This window comes from Lacerta agilis, chromosome 12 (genome assembly GCF_009819535.1).
Source record: "Lacerta agilis isolate rLacAgi1 chromosome 12, rLacAgi1.pri, whole genome shotgun sequence".
Lineage (NCBI taxonomy): Eukaryota > Metazoa > Chordata > Lepidosauria > Squamata > Lacertidae > Lacerta > Lacerta agilis.
In genome coordinates, this window is record NC_046323.1 from 28,996,419 (window position 1) to 29,018,693 (window position 22,275).

General features: G+C 41.9%; 1 protein-coding gene across 3 annotated transcripts in view; it reads left to right on the top strand.

Annotated features, from left to right (window-relative positions):
• COL28A1 (collagen type XXVIII alpha 1 chain) overlaps window positions 1-22,275 on the top strand; it is a 68,309-nt gene that overhangs the window by 25,759 nt on the left and 20,275 nt on the right. For all 3 annotated transcript variants that reach the window (XM_033165584.1, XM_033165585.1, XM_033165586.1), the window contains exons 12-25: window positions 4,807-4,875; window positions 4,995-5,063; window positions 5,975-6,043; window positions 8,569-8,637; window positions 9,799-9,867; window positions 10,417-10,485; window positions 11,748-11,816; window positions 12,260-12,331; window positions 13,161-13,229; window positions 15,056-15,127; window positions 15,966-16,034; window positions 16,983-17,051; window positions 19,366-19,434; window positions 20,523-20,591. In XM_033165584.1, the coding sequence (XP_033021475.1) occupies window positions 4,807-4,875; window positions 4,995-5,063; window positions 5,975-6,043; window positions 8,569-8,637; window positions 9,799-9,867; window positions 10,417-10,485; window positions 11,748-11,816; window positions 12,260-12,331; window positions 13,161-13,229; window positions 15,056-15,127; window positions 15,966-16,034; window positions 16,983-17,051; window positions 19,366-19,434; window positions 20,523-20,591 (972 nt within the window). The remainder of the gene's footprint in view (window positions 1-4,806; window positions 4,876-4,994; window positions 5,064-5,974; window positions 6,044-8,568; window positions 8,638-9,798; window positions 9,868-10,416; window positions 10,486-11,747; window positions 11,817-12,259; window positions 12,332-13,160; window positions 13,230-15,055; window positions 15,128-15,965; window positions 16,035-16,982; window positions 17,052-19,365; window positions 19,435-20,522; window positions 20,592-22,275) is intronic.

Here is a 22,275-nt window from a genome sequence, read left to right on the forward strand (position 1 = left end):
TGCAGAAGCTACCACTGGTGACATCTTTACCTGCAGCAGCCAGAGTAAACCACCTGAAACATGCAGTTAGGTAGGAGAGGGATGGGATGGGTAAGAATTAACTGGGCCACCTGCCGCTGATGGACCCAATCTGGAGCTCTCTGCTGTGCCAACCTGGAGCTGGTGCACTTGAAACATAGATTCAGCAGGCATCTTCTGTTGTTGTTGTTGTTCAGTCGTTCAGTCGTGTCCGACTCTTCGTGACCCCATGGACCAGAGCACGCCAGGCACACCTATCCTTCACTGCCTCTCGCAGTTTGGCCAAACTCATGTTAGTAGCTTCGAGAACACTGTCCAACCATCTCATCCTCTGTCGTCCCCTTCTCCTTGTGCCCTCCATCTTTCCCAACATCAGGGTCTTTTCTAGGGAGTCTTCTCTTCTCATGGGGTGGCCAAAGTACTGGAGCCTCAACTTCAGGATCTGTCCTTCTAGTGAGCATTCAGGGCTGATTTCTTTGAGAATGGATAGGTTTGATCTTCTTGCAGTCCATGGGACTCTCAAGAGTCTCCTCCAGCACCATAATTCAAAAGCATCAATTCTTCGGCGATCAGCCTTCTTGATGGTCCAGCTCTCACTTCCGTACATTACTAGGCATCTTCTGTACTAACTTTTAAACATTTGCCAAAAACTTTTCTATGCCAGCAGGCTTTCTCAGACAACTAAAACAAATATTTTCTGGAATAGTTAGCTGGTTATCTGTCATTTTGAATTTTGCGTGATTTTAAGGTGTATTCATAATTATTATAAACTCTTTGATTTTTTTAAATGAAATTGTGGTATAAATAAATAAATAAATAAATATGTATTGCATCTGTCAACATACATTAGCTTTAGAATGCAAAACTATACTCCTTTTTATGGTGTTTTTCTCTGGTTTTGGTATTGCCAAAAGTGGCCATTCGGAACTCATCCTTGACTATGCTGTGGCCTCTAGTTCCCCAGAGTCTAATCTGCTTGCACTGGCTTTGACCTTGCCTGTTTGGTTCACATCCTTGTCTCAACACCTGACCATTCTGCGGCACAATGGAAACCTTGTGATTCTCAGCATTCTTGTTTTGCACGGGAGGGAAGGAGCACAGAAGTTGCTCTTCCCTCACACAGATAAAATGGGAGATATTTCTTTTTAAATGGCTTACATAAGAAAAACCCCAGTCTTCACCCTACTCCACCCACAAAAGGCATTGCAGCCTTAGGGCTTCAGCTTAATGCCAGAAAATGTCATGGGTGCATATATGTTAATTGTATTAGCAGCTGCTGAAAATCTGGAAACAATCCAGGAGTTACTTGAAAGGGACTAATAAAGTGCTTCTTACATAGCCAAGAAGAAGAAAACCCCAACAATTATATGATCTTCACGGGTAGCCTTTTTCATTCCACTTAGGCATACACGCATGGACGTACACCTCCGGATAATGCCAGGACAAACAAGTGTTTTAAATTAGGAAATGTCCATTGTGCTAAATATTCTGGATGATTTCTTGTTGTATAAGCTCTTGGAAGCAGGGATATTTGGAAAGCAGAAAGCCACCCTTGTAAGAAAACTGCCGATTCCAGCACAAAGTGAAAACACTGGGTCAGGTTGAGAGATTTCAGATGTTGGCTTTCTGAATCTTTCCACCAAAAGAGGCCTACTGTCAATATTATAGATCTTGGAGTTAGGTGGTTGCTGGAGGATGTCCTCATAAACCAAAATGAGCATGTAAGCTATGCTTTATAGTTCTGCCGCTAAAAAAAAGTTATGATTCTGCCTGCACAAGAAAAGTAAACGAGAGATGTTAAAAATTAAACCCCACCTGACTCTATGTACTAATAATGAACCAAATTCTCTTGAGTGTGGGTCTTTCTGTAGTCAACAGATCCAGACAGAGTAATCGGTAGGCTTCAATGAACCCCAAGATTTGAAACATACAAAATGTCTTTAGGGAAAAGCCTAGCCAGGAGCACACCAAAAGCAACCCACCTGAGGACTGAGCATGTCTGGTGGCCACAGAATGCATGCAAACTGTTTGCTGGTAGAGGGCGGGGAAGAAATCAGTGGAGAGATGGAATGGAGTTTCCCAGAAAAGGGCATGTCTGATTGGCTGAAACTCTAAACAGGAGTGTACATTTTGTTGCAGGTTCCATTTTTGGGGTGAAACCTATTGTTTTTAAGGAGTGGAGAGGAGAAAGAGCTTCTTAAGCCTTCCTCTCTTGACATGCATTCAGCTGGCTGATACTTGCTATCAGAGATGCCTGCCCCAGATACCTTGAAAGGGAGGTTGGGGTTTCTTTTTATTATTATCTTGACATCATTATGGATTCATCTGGACACTAAAGATCCTTGTGCAATTAAGAGTTAATTTGCCTGGGGGACAAAATCAGATGCTTTTGGAATGGAATATATTTGACCAGATGACAAAAATCTAGATACAATGTCTTTTTTAGAAATGCTGGTTCTGATGTCCTCATAGGGCTTCTTGCATGAATCCTGTCATTGTATAGTATTTACGGTAGAAACTCTGCCAAGATCATTAGAAAGCAGACATGTATTAGCTCTCATGTTGTTCTTGGCTTTTCTTCCTTTTCCTGCTGTTGGGAAAAAAGAGATTTCTTGTAGATAATTAACATCGAAGAAGTATTAACTTTTTCACCACCAAAGCAACTGTGTGTAGCAGACTACTGAAAGCATCACATAAGAGATTTTAGTCTAAGAAAGAACAAATCAATGGAAACTTAAGGGTGTGCCTTCTAATTTGAAAGTCAATAGTTTAAGGGTGCAATCCTATACTTGATTTCCACTGACTGAGGGCTTCAGGATGTGGGGGGTGCCTTATTATGTCAACAGGCCACCACCTATGCTGCTGTTACCACAGAAGCCCTGGTAAGGAAAGAGCTAAGTGGGACTTACTCCAAAGTAGAGATGGCAGAGACATCCTTGGAAATGGGAGTGGAAATGGCTGCAATTCATAGAGGTCAGGAACAGAAACCATGCCAATGAATATGCACAGTATTCACCTTTATTGTTTATTATTGTTTTAGTTTGAAAACGTTGCGTAAGCAGTTGGATTGCTTTCTGCATTGGTTTTGACATTTGCCTTCCAGTAAAATGCTTTGAAATTAATGATGTGATTAATGATGTCATTAATTCCATAGCTAACTGTTAGTTTTGGCCAGGGGATGTAGAGAGATGCATAACGTAGGTTTTCAATCAATCGATAAAATTTATGCGACCGTCAATCAGTACACAATCATTATCCATACAAAAATTAAAACGTCTAAACATCTCAAGAAGCTTAACACTAAAACATACAATGAGAAGTAGATTATACATTTAGACCCATGTCAATACTGTCGATTTTAACCTTACGGCCTTTAAGGGCCAAAAAAAGAAATTTGGCCACCAAGAAAGATGTGGTACCAGTGAAATTGTTCAACAAAAACAAAACCTGTCTTTCTCTGTCTACTAGGCTAAATTATTGGCCTAGGAGTGGAGCTGTAAGTTTTTGCCTAAGATCTGCATAAAATGGGCAGGTCAAAAGGATATGTTCAGTTGACTCAACCGCTCCCTGGGCACAGGGACAGGATCTCTGGGCATATGGAACTCCCCTATATCTTCCCCACAAAACCGCCAATTCCAGAACATTTAACCTAGCGGCTGTGAGGAGTCTGCGGTATTCCACATAGTGGATTTCTGCCAGATAAGGGGCTGGTGAAATCTGGAATATCTGATCCCCAAAAAGCATCCCAGATTTCACAAGGGCAATATCCTCTTGTCTAGCAATGTCTCTCAGTCTTTGAGAGATCACAACTTTAGCTGTAACGTAGGTTTTAGTGGAAGGCGAGCTGTAGCGGAATGGAAACAGTACAGATTGCAGCAAATATAGAATAGGACAGAAATTGCTGCCTCATTACATTCCTGCTTCCAAGTAAAGCAGATGTGGCATTGTAGCCTTGGAGTAGTGAGTAAATTCTGCTGAACAGAGTGGGACTAATTTAATCCATTCCGAGGTACATGTTGCTTTAGAAGTAAAATCCACGAGGTTCAATGGGACTTACTCTCAGGGGACTGTGTATAGGATTGCACCTTATATTCCATTGATTTCACTTGGATAATTCAGCACATGCTTAAATCTTCTGCACAGAAATAAATGGGACTGGATCTGTAAGTTTTGAGTCCTCACTTTCTTGTAGATAAGCTGGCATTTTCATGAATTTGACATACACCCATTTATAAATTCAATTATGCTGTCTGAAGATGGAAAGCCCATATTGCTTCAGATTAGCTCATCTGTGCAGTGCTGCTGAACTGTACCCAAACCACAGGAAATCCAGTTTCTTTGCTTTGTTATTTTAACTTCTAGCTAAAGTAAAAAGCACTGGAAAAGATTCTCTGTGCTCGTTCACTGCCACATGAAGAGCGAAAGATACAACAAGAGAAACATATGTTTAAAAACAAGCCAGTCAGAAAGGGACTGTTTCCTGGTGTGGGAATATGTTAGTGTGTCAGAACACCTGCTATTTACTGCGTTCAGTGGAGTCACACAAGGATAACGTATGAGCCAGAGCTGAAATGCAGGGCAGCAATGGAGCTTGGGGGAAACGCAGCCATTCCTAGAAGCCATTTTGCTCGATACTTGTACTCAAAGTCCAATGGGATTGTAACCAATCAAATCAACACGGTTCTCAGCCTGGGTACTATGGATCACGAATTCATTAAATGGAATTTCTTATTCACATTGTTTGCCGCTCTACAGACTACTCATTTGTTTATTTCTGCTTCTTTTAAGGGGGAGCCAGGCCCAGCTGGTCCTTATGGCCCTGCTGGAGCCCAGGGAATTGGATATCCAGGACCTAAGGTAATGTATATAAGATCAACATTGGTAATATGCTCGTGGAAACACCAGTGGTTATTGGACTGTGTTGCATTCAGAACAGCAACACCTTCCTTTAAATTCTTATCCTTTAATTTTACAAGGGTGACAGAGGTCAGGAAGGAAGAATCGGGCTTCCAGGACCTATTGGGATTGGCGAGCCAGGCTTAACAGTAAGTAAAACGGTCAAGTTTTTCGGGATTTTTTTTCTACGGTGTGGGAATTTTTGGGTGCACCTGATTGAAATGCAGTGGCAATGTGCATTGATTCATTACAAAGAGTAATGAACAAAAGCAAAAGTAAACCATAGGTTTTCTGCTTCTTGCAAAAGAAAGTTGAGCAAGGGATCAAAAGGAGACTGAGAATTAAAAATAACATTCATACTGTTAAAGAATTTCTGCATTTTAGCTGGAAACAAGTGGCACAATGCATTATACAGAAGTCCCATTCAATTGAATGGAGCCATTTCAAGGGGACTTCTGCGTTTGTCCGCAGACAGTTTTTCCGGGTCATGTGGTCAGCATGACTACGCCGCTTCTGGCGAACCAGAGCAGCGCACGGAAACGCCGTTTACCTTCCCGTCGGAGCGGTACCTATTTATCTACTTGCACTTTGACGTGCTTTCAAACTGCCAGGTAGGCAGTTGGTCAAAGCCACATGCAGAAATGCATTGTATTAGAGGAAACTGGGTTGCAGAAAAGTGTATGTTAGGCAAAAATGACATAGAAAAACATGTATGTTAGGAGTATGCTAAAATGTTGGGGGCTACATGAGGACTACCTAAAGTAAAATCCATGAACTGATATGGAAATGTGAACCGAACTTAAGGATGAATAAACGAGAAACTGAAAGAAACTGAAACTGACAGATGAGCCCATCCCTGCTTAGTTGTTAAAAAGCCAAATGTGATTTGTTAATAGCATCCAGTTAAGCCCCGATGTGGAAATATCCCTGCGATGCATTTTGTAACATTGAAGAAACTGGAGGGAAGCTTTTTCATGCACTGTGGGATACAGGTGTAGTTCAGAGACCTATAGGGCTTTGCATCATAGCCTCTAAACACCATTTGTCCTTTCAACTCCAGGGTCCACGTGGTCCCGAGGGCGTTCAAGGTGAAAGGGGTCCACCAGGAGAAGGAGTTCCAGGACAGAAGGTAAATGTTTCAGTCGAAAAAATTGAGGATTTCCAGTTCACTCAATTTATTACCTCCCCCTCCACTTCTTTGAGTGAATTACTAGGCGTGCATTTGGTTCTTCAATATCTTCTTGCCACAACTTTCCCTTCCTTTGTCTAAAATAGGTTAGTATTTCCTCACTTTGTCCCAGGGTTACCATTTAAGGAGGGTGGGAGTGAAGTTTATCTTTTCTATTCAGGAATACGTGTGAGAATGCCTCAGTAGCCATCAATATCTCTGGTCAGCTCTGTGTTGTTAACAAACAACCTTCATGGTGAAAATCTGACAACAGTTAAAACATCCTAAAATCACTACTGTTTTCTCTTAATCCTTCCTTAAACAGGGCTTTTCTTAGGTCTTGTAGACCTCATCAGCCAGATGTTATTGACAGTTCCTACCTCTCAAAACACTCAGTGGTGGTAGCTATTGGAGGTGATGGGGGTAAACAGTGGTGACAAATGTTCTTTTCCCAATCCTTCAGTTTCTTCTGTTGCTGCCTTGTTGGGTCTGTGGTGATTCCTGTTCCCTAGATTTATGTTACCAAACACCAGGCCTGCGTGACTTCTTCGCAGGCAGTTAGCATTCTTCTCCCTCAGGCCAATTAGTTAGTATTAACAGCCTAGTGATTGTTATGAACCATTAATTAAATGGATCTCTGTACTAGGCCTGCATCCCAAAGCACCAATCCCTGCTCCAAGTTTATTCAGAAAGGGGAATTGTTTGACCTAGCCCAATAATATTCCTGCAGTCATTATGAAATATGATCGAGAAAACGCCGACAACAAAGCCTTGGTTCTATTTTTTCCGTAGCAAAGTGGGATAAGAATGTCAGAAGCAAACCGATAAATCAAAGGCTCTTTGATTTATTACACAAAATGATTTGTGTGTCTGTGGTATATGCAGAGCTTTTGTTCAGTCGGAACTCGCCAGAACTTGGTTCCGGCACCTTTCAGGTAAGCGCCATTGCCATTCTAAGAGAACCAGGGAGGTGTTCCTGGTGAGTTCTGGCACTTCTTTTTCTAGAAAAATGGCACTGGGTATATGGTTCCAATTTCATGGATTGATAACATGGCCAACAGCCCAAATCCTCAGGAGGGTCCACTGCTGAGTCTCCAGCCAATCCAGAATCCATCTGCAGCCATCTGAGGTCAGTGGTCCTCTCAGCACTCCTTTGGAGCCTGGGTGGCTGTGGCTGGCATCTATTGTTTTAATGCACCCACAATGTCTCTGGCACCCTGATATGGCATCATGAGCTCTCTGTGTGTAGCGTTTAGGTTGTGATTTCCTGTCTGAAGTGGCTTCCTTTTGTAACTTCAATGAGACCAGCAGGAACCCAGCTGTCCTTAGCAGCTCAGTAGGAACTCTCAAAGCGGACCTGGTTTCTCAGCATCTTCATGCCAGTCATTCTTCACCCTAAAAGATGATACCATTTACAGTTGAATGTTGGGAAAGAAGGGCCGTCTTTACCTGGGGTGTGTGCAAGGGGTGTGGGGCACCTGGTTGCTGAATTCTGGGGGGCGCCCAGCGCCCACCACTGAAGCCAGCTAAGCTTCTACCTGTTACGAAATAATAAATAATTTTGATCAAGCTAGAAAGACAAAATACATATATACCTAGGTATTACCGAAATGTATACCTACTGTTTCACTGTTTCTACTGTGTGCGCTCATTTACCAAAGACGCGGCGCGCTTGTCATTCACAATGGTGGTGCTTGTCAGATTCAACAACGGCGCTTGTCATTCACAACAAGAGATAAGGCGTAAGCGTGGTGTCTGACATAAGCATAATAAAAATTAATTTGGGGGCTAAACTAAATTTGGGGGCGCTGGGCGGATCTTTGCACCCCAGCGGCACATATGCCAAAGAAAGGGCTGTGGGAAAGTCTAACATCAAAGAATGCTAGACTAAATCTCTGTGGAGACTTGCATCTTCATGGACCATTAGCAGCTTCTGAAAAATAAAACAACCTACTCATTAACATACAAGTTTAAAAATACAAAAGTGATTAACTGTGGAAATAAAAGCAGTTTTTAATGTCCTGTTCCCACATATATCCTGTCCTTGCAGATATGTACCGGAAGAGCCACAACCTCCTGTGGCTTGAGAGAACTTATTTATTTTTCTACAATATTTTTCCCTCCAGTATGCAAATATTGCATTCCTTGTACTCTAACTGAAAAGTTGCCTGCAACTTTTACAGTGTCTAGACTGAAACTAAATGCTCACCCCACTTTAATATTGCTGTATGTGTCCTACTACTTCAATATTGCTACGCCTGTTTTATTTAGCTACTAGCAGACATTTAGCTACTAAAGAGGATACACATAAATCGGTCATTGCCTGTATAAAAATAATCTAGGGGTTAAAGAACTGAACCTTGCTGTGAAGTAGTTGATGCCTGGCCATATCTGATTCTAATCCAATTTACATATGTGCATTTGCAGCAGTCCTGAAGGAATGTCAATAAAAAGCTTAATTCAATGCTAACGTCATGTATTTTCAGGGTGACAAAGGTTCTGAAGGGCCAGCGGGACCTGTTGGAGCACCAGGGCCCTCCATCAAAGGAGATAAGGTATGATGTGTGGAACAGAGGGTATAAATTGTCTGCTGCAGTGCTGAACCAGTAGAATGAAAGCTTATATGAAGATGGTGCCCTAGGAGTCTGAAGGACAAAGAAGAAATTCATTGTAAAGAATGCAGGAAAAATGTAATGAATAGTTGCCTTGATTGTGAGAGAGCCTACATAATGTCTGTGCTCAGGTATACAGTGGTACCTCGACTTACGAATTACTCAACATACGAATTTTTCAATTTATGAATGAAAAAAGTGCCCACACGCATACGAATTTTTCAACATCCGAAAGACATCCGTTGGCGGTTTTAGATGGGGTTTACTCGACTTACGAATTTTAGATGCGGTTTACTCGACTTACGAATTTTTCCGAATTTTTCATTTCTAATGCATTCCTATGGGGAAATCGCTTTTTTCAACTTACAAATTTTTTGACCTACGAATGTGCATTTGGAACGGATTAAATTCATATGTCGAGGTACCACTGTAATGGTAGAATATGGTTTGTTGTGATGGAAATGAGCCTAGCTTCCCCATACCCTCCAGACTTGCACAGTCCCCCTCTCAACTTCTTTTCTGGCATGGCTGTGGGGAGGAAGCTGAAAGCTTTCACTGATGATTTTGATGAGCCACGGTAGAGCATTCCATGTGAACTGCATGTGTTTAATCACTGTGGTTTGTTTGAAGTCAGGTGGCTTCATAAATCACAATTTGGAGTTGGCTTGATTCAATAAAACCATAGCTGATATTTTCCATGGTTTGTCAGATTTGGTTGACACCATTTTTGCTATGCGGAAGCAAAAGTTCCTTAACTGGTAGGCATGCTAGAGGAATAAGCAAGGAAGTGGAAGTGCTTGAGACTGGTGGGAGGTCAGGTTTGTTCCCAACATGATTTATTGTGACATCCAAATGCGCCCCATGATGTCATGACCACATTTTTCATATTATTTCGTCCTGACTTGGTCTCATTATTTCCCCAAATGTTCTCTATCCCATGATCTTTCCCCCTGGGAGATGTTCCTCTTGAATAGCTTGTGAGCTAATGTGCAGTCAAGAATGTGGGAAAGGCATTATAAACTTAAAAATAGTATGGTGATGAAGATGATGAAGAATGCCTTGACTAAAGCAATAACTTATAGGAGAGACCATATTTTCATGCAGGGTGAACGAGGGATGGATGGACCACAGGGCGTAATGGGACCACCTGGAGCTGGCATCCAAGGAAAGCAGGTAAATGTACATCAGGGGACTACCTACTTTTGACCAGGTATTTGGTTGACTTATGAACAAATCTGAGAAGGAATTGTGGATATGTGATTCCTGTTGAGGACAAGGACAATATGCAGCCATAGCCAGGACAGATTTATTGAGCCCTTTGGAAGTCATTGCCCAGTCCTGATTCACTTCCATGTTTGGATTATGCTTTTAGCATACAAGTCATGTGTGAACAGATCATGTAGAACACATAGCCTTTAAAACAACAACTACTACTACTACAACAACTGTCACCCTGTTCTTCCAGGTTTATAATACAAAATATGAGATAAAAGAAAGGCTAGAATTTAATAGAATTTTTATTTGGGGAGGGGGGAGGTTGTGTTGAACTTACAAATTACCCTGCATGCCTGTGTGTGTGCACACAGAATCACAATACATTTTTGTGACCTGCTTTTCCTTGTGACTAAAGCTTGTAAGGTCACAACCCTTGGCTTTATTTTCAGGATCTCTACTATCTAAGGAAGGGCAGTTCTGATAAACTTCATGCTTTTATCTCTTTAGGGCATTCAAGGTCCAAAAGGTGTGCCTGGGGTGAAAGGGTCACGAGGCATTGGTCTGCCTGGACCAAAGGTATGCATTGAACTTGGAATAAATGTATTGTACATTGGGGGGGGGGTCAGATTCAGTTTCAGATTTGTCCATTGCTACACAAAGATACCATACATGTGGCTGCCTCATTGTGTTTATTTGGCCCTTACGAGGACTTGACATAAATCTTAATAAAGTATAGGTTTTAAACCATATCTGTTTTGATAAGCCCATTCTTATCCACCTAAAAACATCATAATGGTTTGAAGAGCAAAAAAGAGGACACATTTGCTGATATCTACTTTTAACTATGGGTGACAACTCTACCCATGAAAAACAGCACATGTCCTGGAAAAAGAGGACATATGGCAACCCTACTAGTAGAAAATTAAAATTTCTGTGATCTGCTTCTACATCTGCATTTCCATGACTGACTGAAAATCAAGAACTGGGAAGTGTGTGCACAGATACTCATAAGACCAACTTCCCGGTCAAAGATAAAACATTTCTTGAAGGATGTTATTTGATGGGAGCAATGGAAAGGAAACACAGTTCTCTCTCTTTTGAGCCACATTCCATCCTTGATCTTTGTGGGAAAGATCCACAATATCAGTGGGTGATCTCAAAGACATGTACATGACCACATTCTGACCAGCACTTAAAGCTTCCCCTCTGTTGTATTGGAGGAATGTTCTTGCCTCAAAGCGCACAATGCCGTGTTTTAGAAATGGAACGATCGCTGCAGCTAAGGATGCATTAAGGCAGCGGTTTCTGTTCTGACCTGTCTCCACCATAATTAGTTCAGTTTCTGGGAACCACTGCCTTCAGGTATTTGGATTCCAAAGGATGCAGGCTAAAACCAGCACTTTGACTGGGATGTTGAAATGTATGGGAAGTCAATGAAAAAGGACCAGTGTTGTGTGCTCATGCTATCTGGACTTAGTTGTCTGCCTTACTCTCAAGATCTTCAACAGAGGCTGTTCTTCAGGTGACCCCCTTCAGCGGATGGGTATAGCCAAAAGGGCCTACTCAGTGGTAGCACCAAGACTGTGGAATGCTCTCCCCAGAGAAGCTTGACACCATTTTACCTTCAGTCTCTCCCTTGGGGGTTTTAATTCTGTTGACTGCTTTCATCATGCTTTTGTTTGTTTTATTGTAAGTTTAACTTTTTGTTAGGTGCTCTGAGAACCTGTTGAAGGAAGGGCTGTTGAATGAGTACACACACATACCCTACATTAATAGCAAATAAATTAGGAGAAAACGTTACTTAGTGTGGTCAGTATAAATATTTTTGTTGTTCTAAGGGACAAGAGGGTGCGTCTGGACCAAAAGGAGAAGTTGGACCAACAGGAATTGGACAGCCTGGACCTAAAGTGAGCCTGTTTTGAACACTTGTATCTAAATGTTTTGAAACTGCCTTTTTTTAAAAAAGGAAATTGACTTCCAGAGCTTTCTTTCAGAGGTGTGCCTTGCTCCCTGATAGTTCAGCTTTGTAACACTAATGGCTGCTTCTTGTGATACTTTTGGAACTCTGGTATAGGTACCAGATATATTCCAGTTGCACCAATTGCTAATAGCTCAACTATTAATAGCAGTGGTATTTTTGACAAAATGCACAGAAGTAGTGGTCCATAAAGCATCAGTGCCTCACCGATCGTCGACATTATCAAGGGAAGTTAAGATAAGGAACAGATATTCAAACAACCTATGCTGAGCCCACTAGGCAACATTGTAGAATAAAAAGGATAAAGCATCCCTCCCCAATTGATCCAATGGTGTGTTCCAACTTGCTTGTTTTTTTAACCTCCTTCCAAAGGGAGAACCAGGAAGACCAGGATTTCCAGGAGAAAGTGGGAAGCCAGGTCTATCAGGAGCATCTGGGAAAAAGGTAACACCATTTTGTTTGTTAGCCGTTCGTCTAAAACAAAAGGTCCAAGTTCGGTTTGCAGTGTACTCACCCTTGACAAACCATTCCTCAGCATAAAGACCCAAGATTTCGGCTTTCGGCCTGAGAAATCTTATTTGTGCCCCCTGCAGTGGTGTAGGGGAATGTGAGGGAGCACAGCTCATGGCCTTTTCTCAGAGCAAGAATGACAATATCCTCAGTAGGACTGCCAGGTAATTGGAGGATAATTTAGGAACTTAGCATACAGGAAGGTTGAGATTGAGGAAAATAATAAAAAGAGAGAGGCTGTATACTATGTACTTATTTACTTACTGCATCTATATGCCACCTTTTTCTCCAAGGAACTCGAGGTGGTATACACGAGTCTCCTCCTCATTTAATCCTCACAAGAACCCTGTGAGGTACATTAGACTGAAAGAATATGGTGACTGGCCCAAAGTCACCCAGTGAGCCTCATAGCCTAGTGGGGATTTGAACCCTGGTCTTTCAGGTCCTAGTCCGACACACTATCCACTACACCCCACTGGCTCTCAGCTGCTTCCAACCCTACCTAGAGGTGCCTGGGATTGTGTCTGGGACCATCTACATGCAAAACATATGCTCTACCACTGCATTATGGCTGTCCTCCAGATGTCTTGTGCTGCTGAGATTTTCCAGTTTCAGATTGTTGTGTTTGTCCTTTGTATTTTATTGTATTTTTAGAAAGTATTTAAGCTGCACCAGAGATGCAGTTTACTGAATGGCGGAGCATAAATTAATAAGGCAAATGAAAGCTGTGTGAAAATTAATACCCTCTTTTTATTTTTGTTAGGGGGAACAAGGATTACCTGGCCCAAGAGGTCCAGAGGGAATTCCAGGAAAGGGGGAGGTGGGTCCAAAGGTAAGACTGAGTAAATGTGTTTTGGAAGTGTGAGGGTGAGTGAATTAACAACAGGGGGGGACTCTAAGTGAAGGAAGTTGTAGGACTGATGCCTTTTAATCACAAATATTCCATAGTTCAATTGTTTTCAATATTACTTATGAAAACAAAACTGGATAGAGTTCTTGTGGGCTGCAAGTCTCCCCAACTGTGTAGAGATGCCCTTATGCACCTGTACAGATGGGGAATTGAACTTGCGAAGTCCACAGGCAGATGCTGTGTGGGATACTATTCCCTCCCCTTCAATACTTCCCCAACAGTGGCTCTCCCTAAATTTCACTGACAACTAGGATGAATCCTTCAGTGTTCATATGGGAGTTGTCTCTGGGGTACCTCAGGGCTCTACGGTTGAAAACCTTTTGCCACCTATGGGATCTCCCTACGAGGGTTCCCAACTACTGCAGTTTGCCTTCCCTTTAGGCAAATAAGTGGCACACTTGGCTTCACTGTCCAGCCCTCTGTATGACAGGAGAATAAGCAAACAGTTTCCTCTTCCCCAGGAAAGCTTTGTTCTCTCCTCTTAGTCACACCTCTTAAGGTACTGATACACTGCCAGATTCAACAAACGTTTAAGCACATTTAACTTTATTAGGTAACTTGAAAACATGGATGTCTCGGGTTATTACTGGTACAAATCTTCTTCTCATGTAATTCAGCTTTGTTATAATATTTCCTGCATCCCTTTAGCAATGGTAATGACCTTTCCTCCCATTCCCCAAAGCCTAACCTCACATTTTCTCTCTCTAATCCTCCACCCCCAACTGCCAAACCCCCAACTGCCTTTTTACGGTTGTTCCCCCTCCTTTTAGAATGCCAACTAGCTCCGCCTCCCAGGGAACACCTGCCTAACATGGGAGTGATAGGTTAACCCATAATGAACCTGAATCATCAGCAGGCATTATTCCGCCACAGATGCTTCCACCGCTATGATGTCCCTCTGTATTCCTGCCTGCATTTGTTCTACACACAATTCATGTCAGGCAGGGGCTATAGCTACAACTACAACAACTTCCAAGTGTGTACATCCTTCTGAAAGTTTTTTCTTTTTAATAATAAAAACATCACAGCGCCTGCCTTGTCCTTAAAAGTAAGTGGCCCTAATAGAGAAGAAGGTTCCAAAGGGCTGGTTTTGGCAAGCTGCTGATCTGTAGGTTCACCCTATCTGTACTTAAAACAGGAAGAATAAAATTACAAGATAATGAAATATTAATAGTGTATTCTGAAAGTTAACACCAGAATTTTCATTGAAATGAATGTTTATCCAACTGAAAAATTAGGCTGCTTTTTCCTCCTGGAGACTCTTTAATGAAATACTGGGCAAAGGCACTAATCTTGAAGTTTGACCTCGTGGTCTGTTGTTTCTGGAGCTCCTTCCGTCCCTTTGCTCTTCTCTGGGACCACCGACACTCATCAGTATGTGACAATTTTGTGGTGACAGCTCAGAACCACTTGCAGTTATCCAGCAACTGAATGGCAGATTTCATATGAAAACCCAAAGGAAATTGTATTGGCCAATGGGAACCCCACCCTCACCCCCATTTTGCAGACCTGCCCTAAAAATAAAAAAAAGAATTCTCGGATAGAATTGATAGTTAACTATTTCAGGGCTCATCAATTATCAATTTTCATTTTAGATATTCTTAAAAAAACACCCATAAATATATGTTGGATAGAAATAGCTTTGTACCACAGTATTTTATTTTATTTTATTTTATTTTATTTTATTTTATTTTATTTTATTTTATTTTATTTTATTTTATTTTATTTTATTTTATTTTATCAATTAGGGTGAAGAGGGACAAAGAGGAGCAAAAGGAAATGATGGTCAAAGAGGTTTGCCAGGTGATCCGGGACCAAAGGTGTGTTACTTTCTGTGTTGCTTCTCTCTGTGTGGGTTCTGTCTCCTAAGGGCCTGTCTGTGTGCAGTGCATCAAATACAATTCATATAACGCACCTGACTACCATAGTCCACGTGGCAGAAGCTAGTGCTCAACTATCTTGGCCACAGGTGGGAAAGACTTTCCAGCTCAAGGGCTGCAACCCCTTCTAGGAGAACGCCCTAGGGCCACAGGTCATGTACACATTATAACCAGGCAGAAATACTCAGGGAGGATGCAAGTCAGGGCCAGTGAAGGGTGTGGCCTTGGGAGAAGGGGTGTGGCCTTGGGCAGAGTCCTGAGGAACAGATAGAGAGGTCTGAGGGCCTGCATTCAGCGCTCAGGCTTGAGACTCCCCATCCCTGGACCAGGCAGCTGATTGGAATGAACAAGGGACAGACAGCATGGGCAGAGAGGTCCCTAGTCTTAGCTGATTTCCAAATGAAGACAAGGAACCTAACTTCTCCACGATCGCAAGCACCAATGGAGAGCACAGGCTACGTCACCAAAGACGCATCCCGCTGAAATTAAAATTAGCAGAAAGGAAGCAAAATGATAGAATAGTAGCTAGATTGTAGCTATCCTGAAAAACGCTATGATCAAACGAAGAGCAGTTGCTGTGGCTCCAAAACCCTAGTTCAGAAAACTGAGTCCTTTCTAATGAATTCAGGAACCAATTACTGTATATCAAATTATCATTTTGCAGCTAGGCAAAATGTTTTAGGGTCCTCTTGAAAGCCAGTACATTAGGACTCCTTGTCGTCGTGTGAATATGTTGCTGAAAATATAGACATGCATTGATTATATATTTCTTCTTCAGGGTGAATCTGGAATCAAAGGTTCAGTTGGTAGCCCTGGACCTTCCATTCGTGGGCTTCCTGGCCCCAAGGTAAATGACGTGTTGTTGTTGTTGTTGTTGTTGTTTGTTGCATACTGCCCTTCATCCTTAGATCTCAGAGCAGTTTGCAACATAAATTTGTACGGTCTGATTGCTACAGGAAGAATTAGTTGTAGATCTAACACATATTCTGAAATCTCCTTTCATGCTCATTGTGCTTGCACAGGAAGAGTGCTCTGTGGAATACAGGAATCTTATGCCAAGTAACAGCACTGGACTATCTAGTGCAATATTATAAATGCTAACTGGTAGCAGCTCTGTAGGATTTCAGATAGGAGACCTTCCCCGGCCTTTCCTGGAGATGCCAAGGGTTGAACCCAAGACCTTTCATACACAAAGCATATCTCAGCAGCTATGGTCCTTCCTTACAGATAGTATGCAGGGCCAGCTCTACCATTAGGCAGAGCGGGATGGTGGACTCAGGCAACAGATGCTAACGGGTGTGGGAGAGGGCAGTGGAAGGAGCCTACCCAGAACTCCGTGTACCACACGGCCTGCCTTGCAGCTCTTAAGTTAGCCTGCTGCCTTCAGGGATGGTGGAGGGTGTTGTTAAATCGCCAGTGTTGAAATAAGGTGGAATTGCCAGTCTAGTCAGATCCTATATGTGAAATGGGGGGGGGGGTAACCTTCTAACCCTTCACTTCTAGCAAAATGTCTTGGGTCAGTCCTGACTGTGTGTAGTAGATGGGATCCAAAATAGCTGTAAGTCTTAAGAGACTGGCCGTGTTACGTTCAGTTTCTTTCCTGTTTGGTACCATGTTAAATAAATCCTTCCTATTTTTTCTCATAGGTGTGATTTGTAGAAAGAACATCTCCAAGCACATAATTTCAGAAGCAACAATTTGCCCCCCCCCCCCAAAAAAAGCAATGTGGGGGGTACTTTCCTCCAAAATTGTGCAATCCTTTAATAAAGATGTGTTCTTTCGTGTGTACGTTTAGGGGGAGCAAGGGTATGCAGGACCTCCCGGGAGCGATGGAAACCCTGGAAATTCAATCATGGGACCTCAGGTGTGCAGTTTTAATAAAGCAAAATATTGGCAAGCTGATTCAATATGACCACATACAAAGAAGTAGAATGAAATACTAACTTGGGTGTTTTTAAGCTTGTTGGGCAGGATCAGGGCTGGTTAAAGACATGCTAAGGCCCTAAGCCTCAAATTACTGGCTGGGGTTCCATTTAGATCACATACCACCTCTGTTTTGAAACTGGCTTCCAGCTTGTTTTGAGCCCAATTCAAGGTGCTCACATTAGTGTTTAAAGCCCTAAATGACTCGGGGGCCCAAATGTCACCCCCTCCTCTGCCTACAGACCTTCTCAAGTGTTAAGATTGGCAGAGGGGGCCTTTTTGGTAGTTCCACCACCCTCAGGAGTTTGGGGTGGTGGTGACCCAGAAGAGGGCATTCTTTGTAGCAGCCTCTAAGTTATGGTGCTCCCTCCCTACAGAGGTGCATCCGGCCACTTCATTATACAGTTTTTTGGCAAATACTGAAGATTATCTTTATCTTGGCTTTTGACACCTGGAATGTGTATTTTCAGGACCCACCTTATTTGTTGCAATATCATTTTTTGTACTTGTACATTTTTGAATAGTTTTTAATTTTGTGTTTTAAATTGTTGTAACCCGTCCTGGGGCCTTCGGGTGAAGGGTAAGTAATAAAATAATAATAGTAAGTGATATCAAGCTTAAGTGGCCCTCTTTATTGAGTAATCAAATGTCAGCAGTAATCTGAAGTCATATCCAACCAGGTGCAATGGATTTATAATAGCAAGCTGCCATCCGAGTCTTTGTTGCAATTCATTGTAAAATATTTTGATTACCCAATGCAGTCGTGCCTTGGAAGTCGAACAGAGCCCGTTCGACTTCCAAAATGTTCAGAAACCAAGGCGTGGCTTCCGATTGGCTGCAGGAAGCTCCTGCAGCCAATCAGAAGCCGCGGAAGCAGCACCGGACGTTTGGCTTCCAAAGAACATTCGCAAACCAGAACACTCACTTCCGGGTTTGCAGTGTTCAGGAGCTAAAATGTACGAGTGCCAAGGCATTCGGCTTCCATGGTACAACTGTAAAGTTATTTTTTTTAGAAAACAAAACATTGTAAACACTTGCATTTTAAATGCAAAGACACATTTAGCGGCATGTCTAGTCTGGCCTTCAGAAATCCCAGGAGGTAGAGGAGTGGAAACACTTCGGTTAACCACATATTAGGCAGCTAGAGATTGCAGATTTCTTATAGTTACAGGCAGCAGGAAGGAAATTTTTAAGCTGCTATTCCATGGGCCCTGGTCTTCCGAATGTGCCCAAAGATGGGGACTTGTTTTTATTTAAGTACATTATGTTTTGGGTCAGGAGAAAAGTGTCCATAGTTCAGGTGTGGTTTATATTATCTGTTTCTAGTAAATATTGGTTGATGTATTCACCCCATGGAATAAAAGATAGAAACAGATAAATTATGATGGCAGTAATCCAGACACGCTAGTTTTATATGTACACAGTTTTTTAAAAAACAAAAACAAAACCCATACTTAGGGGAGCATTCAAACACCCTCAGTCTGAAATGCCACAGTCTATCAATTGATGTAAGCCTTTCGATGGTGTGGACGTCAGATTTAGGATATTGTGAAATGAAGATGCAGCAATACTTACACCTTCTAAAATCAGGAGGAATATTTGGGACAAAATCCTCAGTTCATAAGAGAAGGGTATTGTTATCCTATTTTGGCTGTTCACAAAGTGAGAACATCTGTTTGGCAACTCTTCCCAGTGCAGGAATTTGGAAGTCAAAATAGAGACAAGACCCCTTGCCCCTGATTTCCTTCGTTATTGAAATAATTAATGGGGAAACTACTTGATATTTTAAAACACTGGCAACAAACCAGAGGAATCCTTTAGGCACACCCTGAGGAGTCAGACATGTCCAGCATGACTTCTGCTCCTCCCGTCTTCTTGGAAGAAGAGTTTCACTTGCATTATATCATATACCACTTCTGAATTTTCCCAAGCACAGCATGCTTTTCATTGTGGCTTGTGGTGCAAGCCGGTTCTCAAGTATCGCCAGTTCTCCAATTTGCAAATGTCAATGTCCAGATCATGAACACTTTCCCTGGTATTATTCTGCCCGATGAGCAACAGCTTCCACCTCCCTCCCCGAGTCCTTTCCAACCAGAAGTACAATAGGAAAGTGAAGCTTCTCTGTCCCGGGCATAATCTATGCATGCTGTGACATGGCAGGCTGCCAGTTTTGCTTTCTTGCATGCCGACATACATTAAGAGTTAATAATACGATGTTTAGATAATTGATATTGACGTTGATTGTTTGTCTTCAGGGTTCTCCAGGCTTACCGGGGCCACCTGGACTTCCTGGAGCAAAGGGGGATGGCTATCCAGGTGCACCAGTAAGTATAATTTCACCTCTAATTTGTGATAGGTAAGAGGTAAAAGGTAAATGACAAGAATAGTACACTGTCCTCAGTTTCCTGAAGTGACACACCTTGCCTCCTTGGGGGTCTCAAGTGCCTTCAGAGCTCCAGTGTGCCTCTTATCTTCATAGCGACCAGAAGAGTCTCTCCCCCTTTCTTTTCTTTTTAAAATAATTTTCCTTTATTATACATAAACAATGTGATACGATACAATACATACAATACATAGCACACAATACAATGCCATACATACATACCTGCAAAACATACATTACCTACATACCTACCCAACATAAATACACCATCAGCGTTTGACTTCCAACTGTTCTCATTGTGCTGTTTTGCAATTTATTAATCCATTTTTGTTTGTTCCATTTTTCTAATTATTTTTCTAAACAAATTTTACTGTGTGTTTTCTCTGTTTTTTAGATTCATTCTATGTCTGTCAGGAGACCCACCTCATCCGTATAGTTTTTGAGATATTCTTTAAATACCGTCCATTCCTTGTTAACTTTTTGTATAGTGTTTCCTCTTAGTCTCTCTGTTAACTTTGCAATATGTAAATATTCAATCGTTTTTGCTAACCAGTCTGTTTTTGTGGGGACATTGTTACTTTCCCAGTCTCTCCCCCTTTCAAGGTTAGCGTTCTTCTCTGCCCTTGACAGAATCTTAGGCTGGTTTAATTTACGTTTCTGCCACTTAGCCCACCACTGGGGATATACTGCCTACAGCTTTCGGCATCTCCTTCCTCTCTTATCTTATGTATTGAAATTGGTTTTATGTTTTGATTAATTCTTATTGGTGTTTTACTTGCCTTGTTTTTATGCTGTTTATTTTCTGTTATTTCTGTTTTGTTTTATTAATTGCATTTGTTTTAATATGGTTTTGCCACCCTGGTGGAAAGGTAGGATACAATTTTAACAACAGATTAAATTAAATTTTAAAAGTGCATCTTTTTTTAATGAAAAAATAAAAGCTTCTAGGTTGAGGCCAAAATCCCATTATTTGTACATCCTTCGGTTCTGTGAGACTAACCAGCCTGTATTTTTCTGACGTCGTTCTAGGGACCTCAGGGAATGCCTGGCGTTCAGGGACCAAGAGGTCTTAAAGGAGCAGGGGACCCTGGCCAAAAGGTACTCATGCTAAAGTAACACGTATAATTTTAATAGATAACTGTCATTAAAGGCAGTTAAAACAAATTCTATGCACTGTTTCCCTCCATATTGAGGAGAATGTTCTTGCACTGAGGTCCTGCTTGCAGGTTTCCCACAGGCATCTGGTTGGCCTCTGTGAGAACAGGATGCTGGACTAGATGGGTCCCTGGCCTGATCCAGCAGGCTCTTCTATATTCTTATATTTCCTCAGAAATGAACCTAAATCACAGTTTCTTCTTGATCAGTAACATAACTTTTATAAAGTGGACAGAATCCATCTCGACGTAGCCCTTTAAGTGTTGACAGAAGTTAGACCTCTGGCACGATGTTTGTTTATTTCCTTACGTCAAGCTGCCATTTGGGGTAATGGCCCACCCAATGTGACTAGCTTTCATTTAAAAAAAATAATAATAAAAAATCCATACCAACTCTCAGAAATCAGCAATTTAAAATTTCAGCAGTACAGCAAGTGTTTTAAAAGCATAGGCCATGTTTTCTTTTAAAAACAGAGAAAACAGCAAAACAAAAATGCTGTCCTCTCAGCTATGGGTGTTTAAAGAAAAGCTGAAATTAAGGAAAGGTGGCCCCAAATAAATGGCTTTTTAAACACTACTTTAAAATTTGAAGAGTCCATAGAAACTCTGTGTGAAATATTTGTGTGTGCTTGTCTAAATCTGACCGCTTTCAATCAACCCTCTTCTTTAGCAATGTAAAAATCTGCTGTTGCCTTCTGAGTCCCAATTTACATAGGGAAATCAAAACCTGTCACAGCTGATCCATAAAATAAAATGCACAATTCAGTATGTCTTGAGCTCTTTGGTGGGCCGCCCTCAACACTGCTAAACATTTCTGTCCCCATGTGAACAAAACAGCACAGGAATTTGTCAAAACAAACAGATAAATCATTTATAGTACTCTGGAGCATATTCTGGCAGTGGCAAGCCAGTTTGTAGTGGTAAATAGAAGAGAGAGAGAGAGAGAGAGAGAGAGAGCGCTTCCTACATTCCATGGTTGTCATATGAGCATTCTTATAAAATCATTCCATTTGCGGAATTGGAGCTATTAAAAATTAGATGCAGCAAAAGTTCTGCTGCTTGTTGCTTCCGAGGAATGCAGTGTGCATTTCTGTATACTAGGGACTGTGCCTCTCTGTTTGTTCTGCTCACCGTTCCCCCTTCCTGCTCCTGCCTCATCCCACTTCCCCGTGGTAACCCTCTAGACCAGTGATGGCCAAACTTGGCCCTCCAGCTGTTTTGGGACTACAAATCCCATCATCCCTAGCTAACAGGACCAGTGGGAATTGTAGTCTCAAAACAGTTGGAGGGCCATGTTTGGCCATCACAGCTCTAGACCATGGCGGGGGGAACATTTTGGCTCCATGGGCCAGTTCCTTATCAGGACCCCTGAATATTTGTACCCAAGAAGCTGAAAAAAACAATAATCCGCTTGTTCATTAAATAAGAGAAACAACCTGCACTTCAGTGGCCTTATTCTTTCAGACAAATCCTTGAAGCCGCAGCTATTATGGATCCCTGCACCTGTAAGAAGGAACAGTTTGTGTGGCGGAAAACAATCTTCACATATTGGCTTTAGTGCAGTTATGCAAATAATACCTTTTACCATGGTCCAGGGGTTGACACAGGCATAGCCATTGATGCAGGAA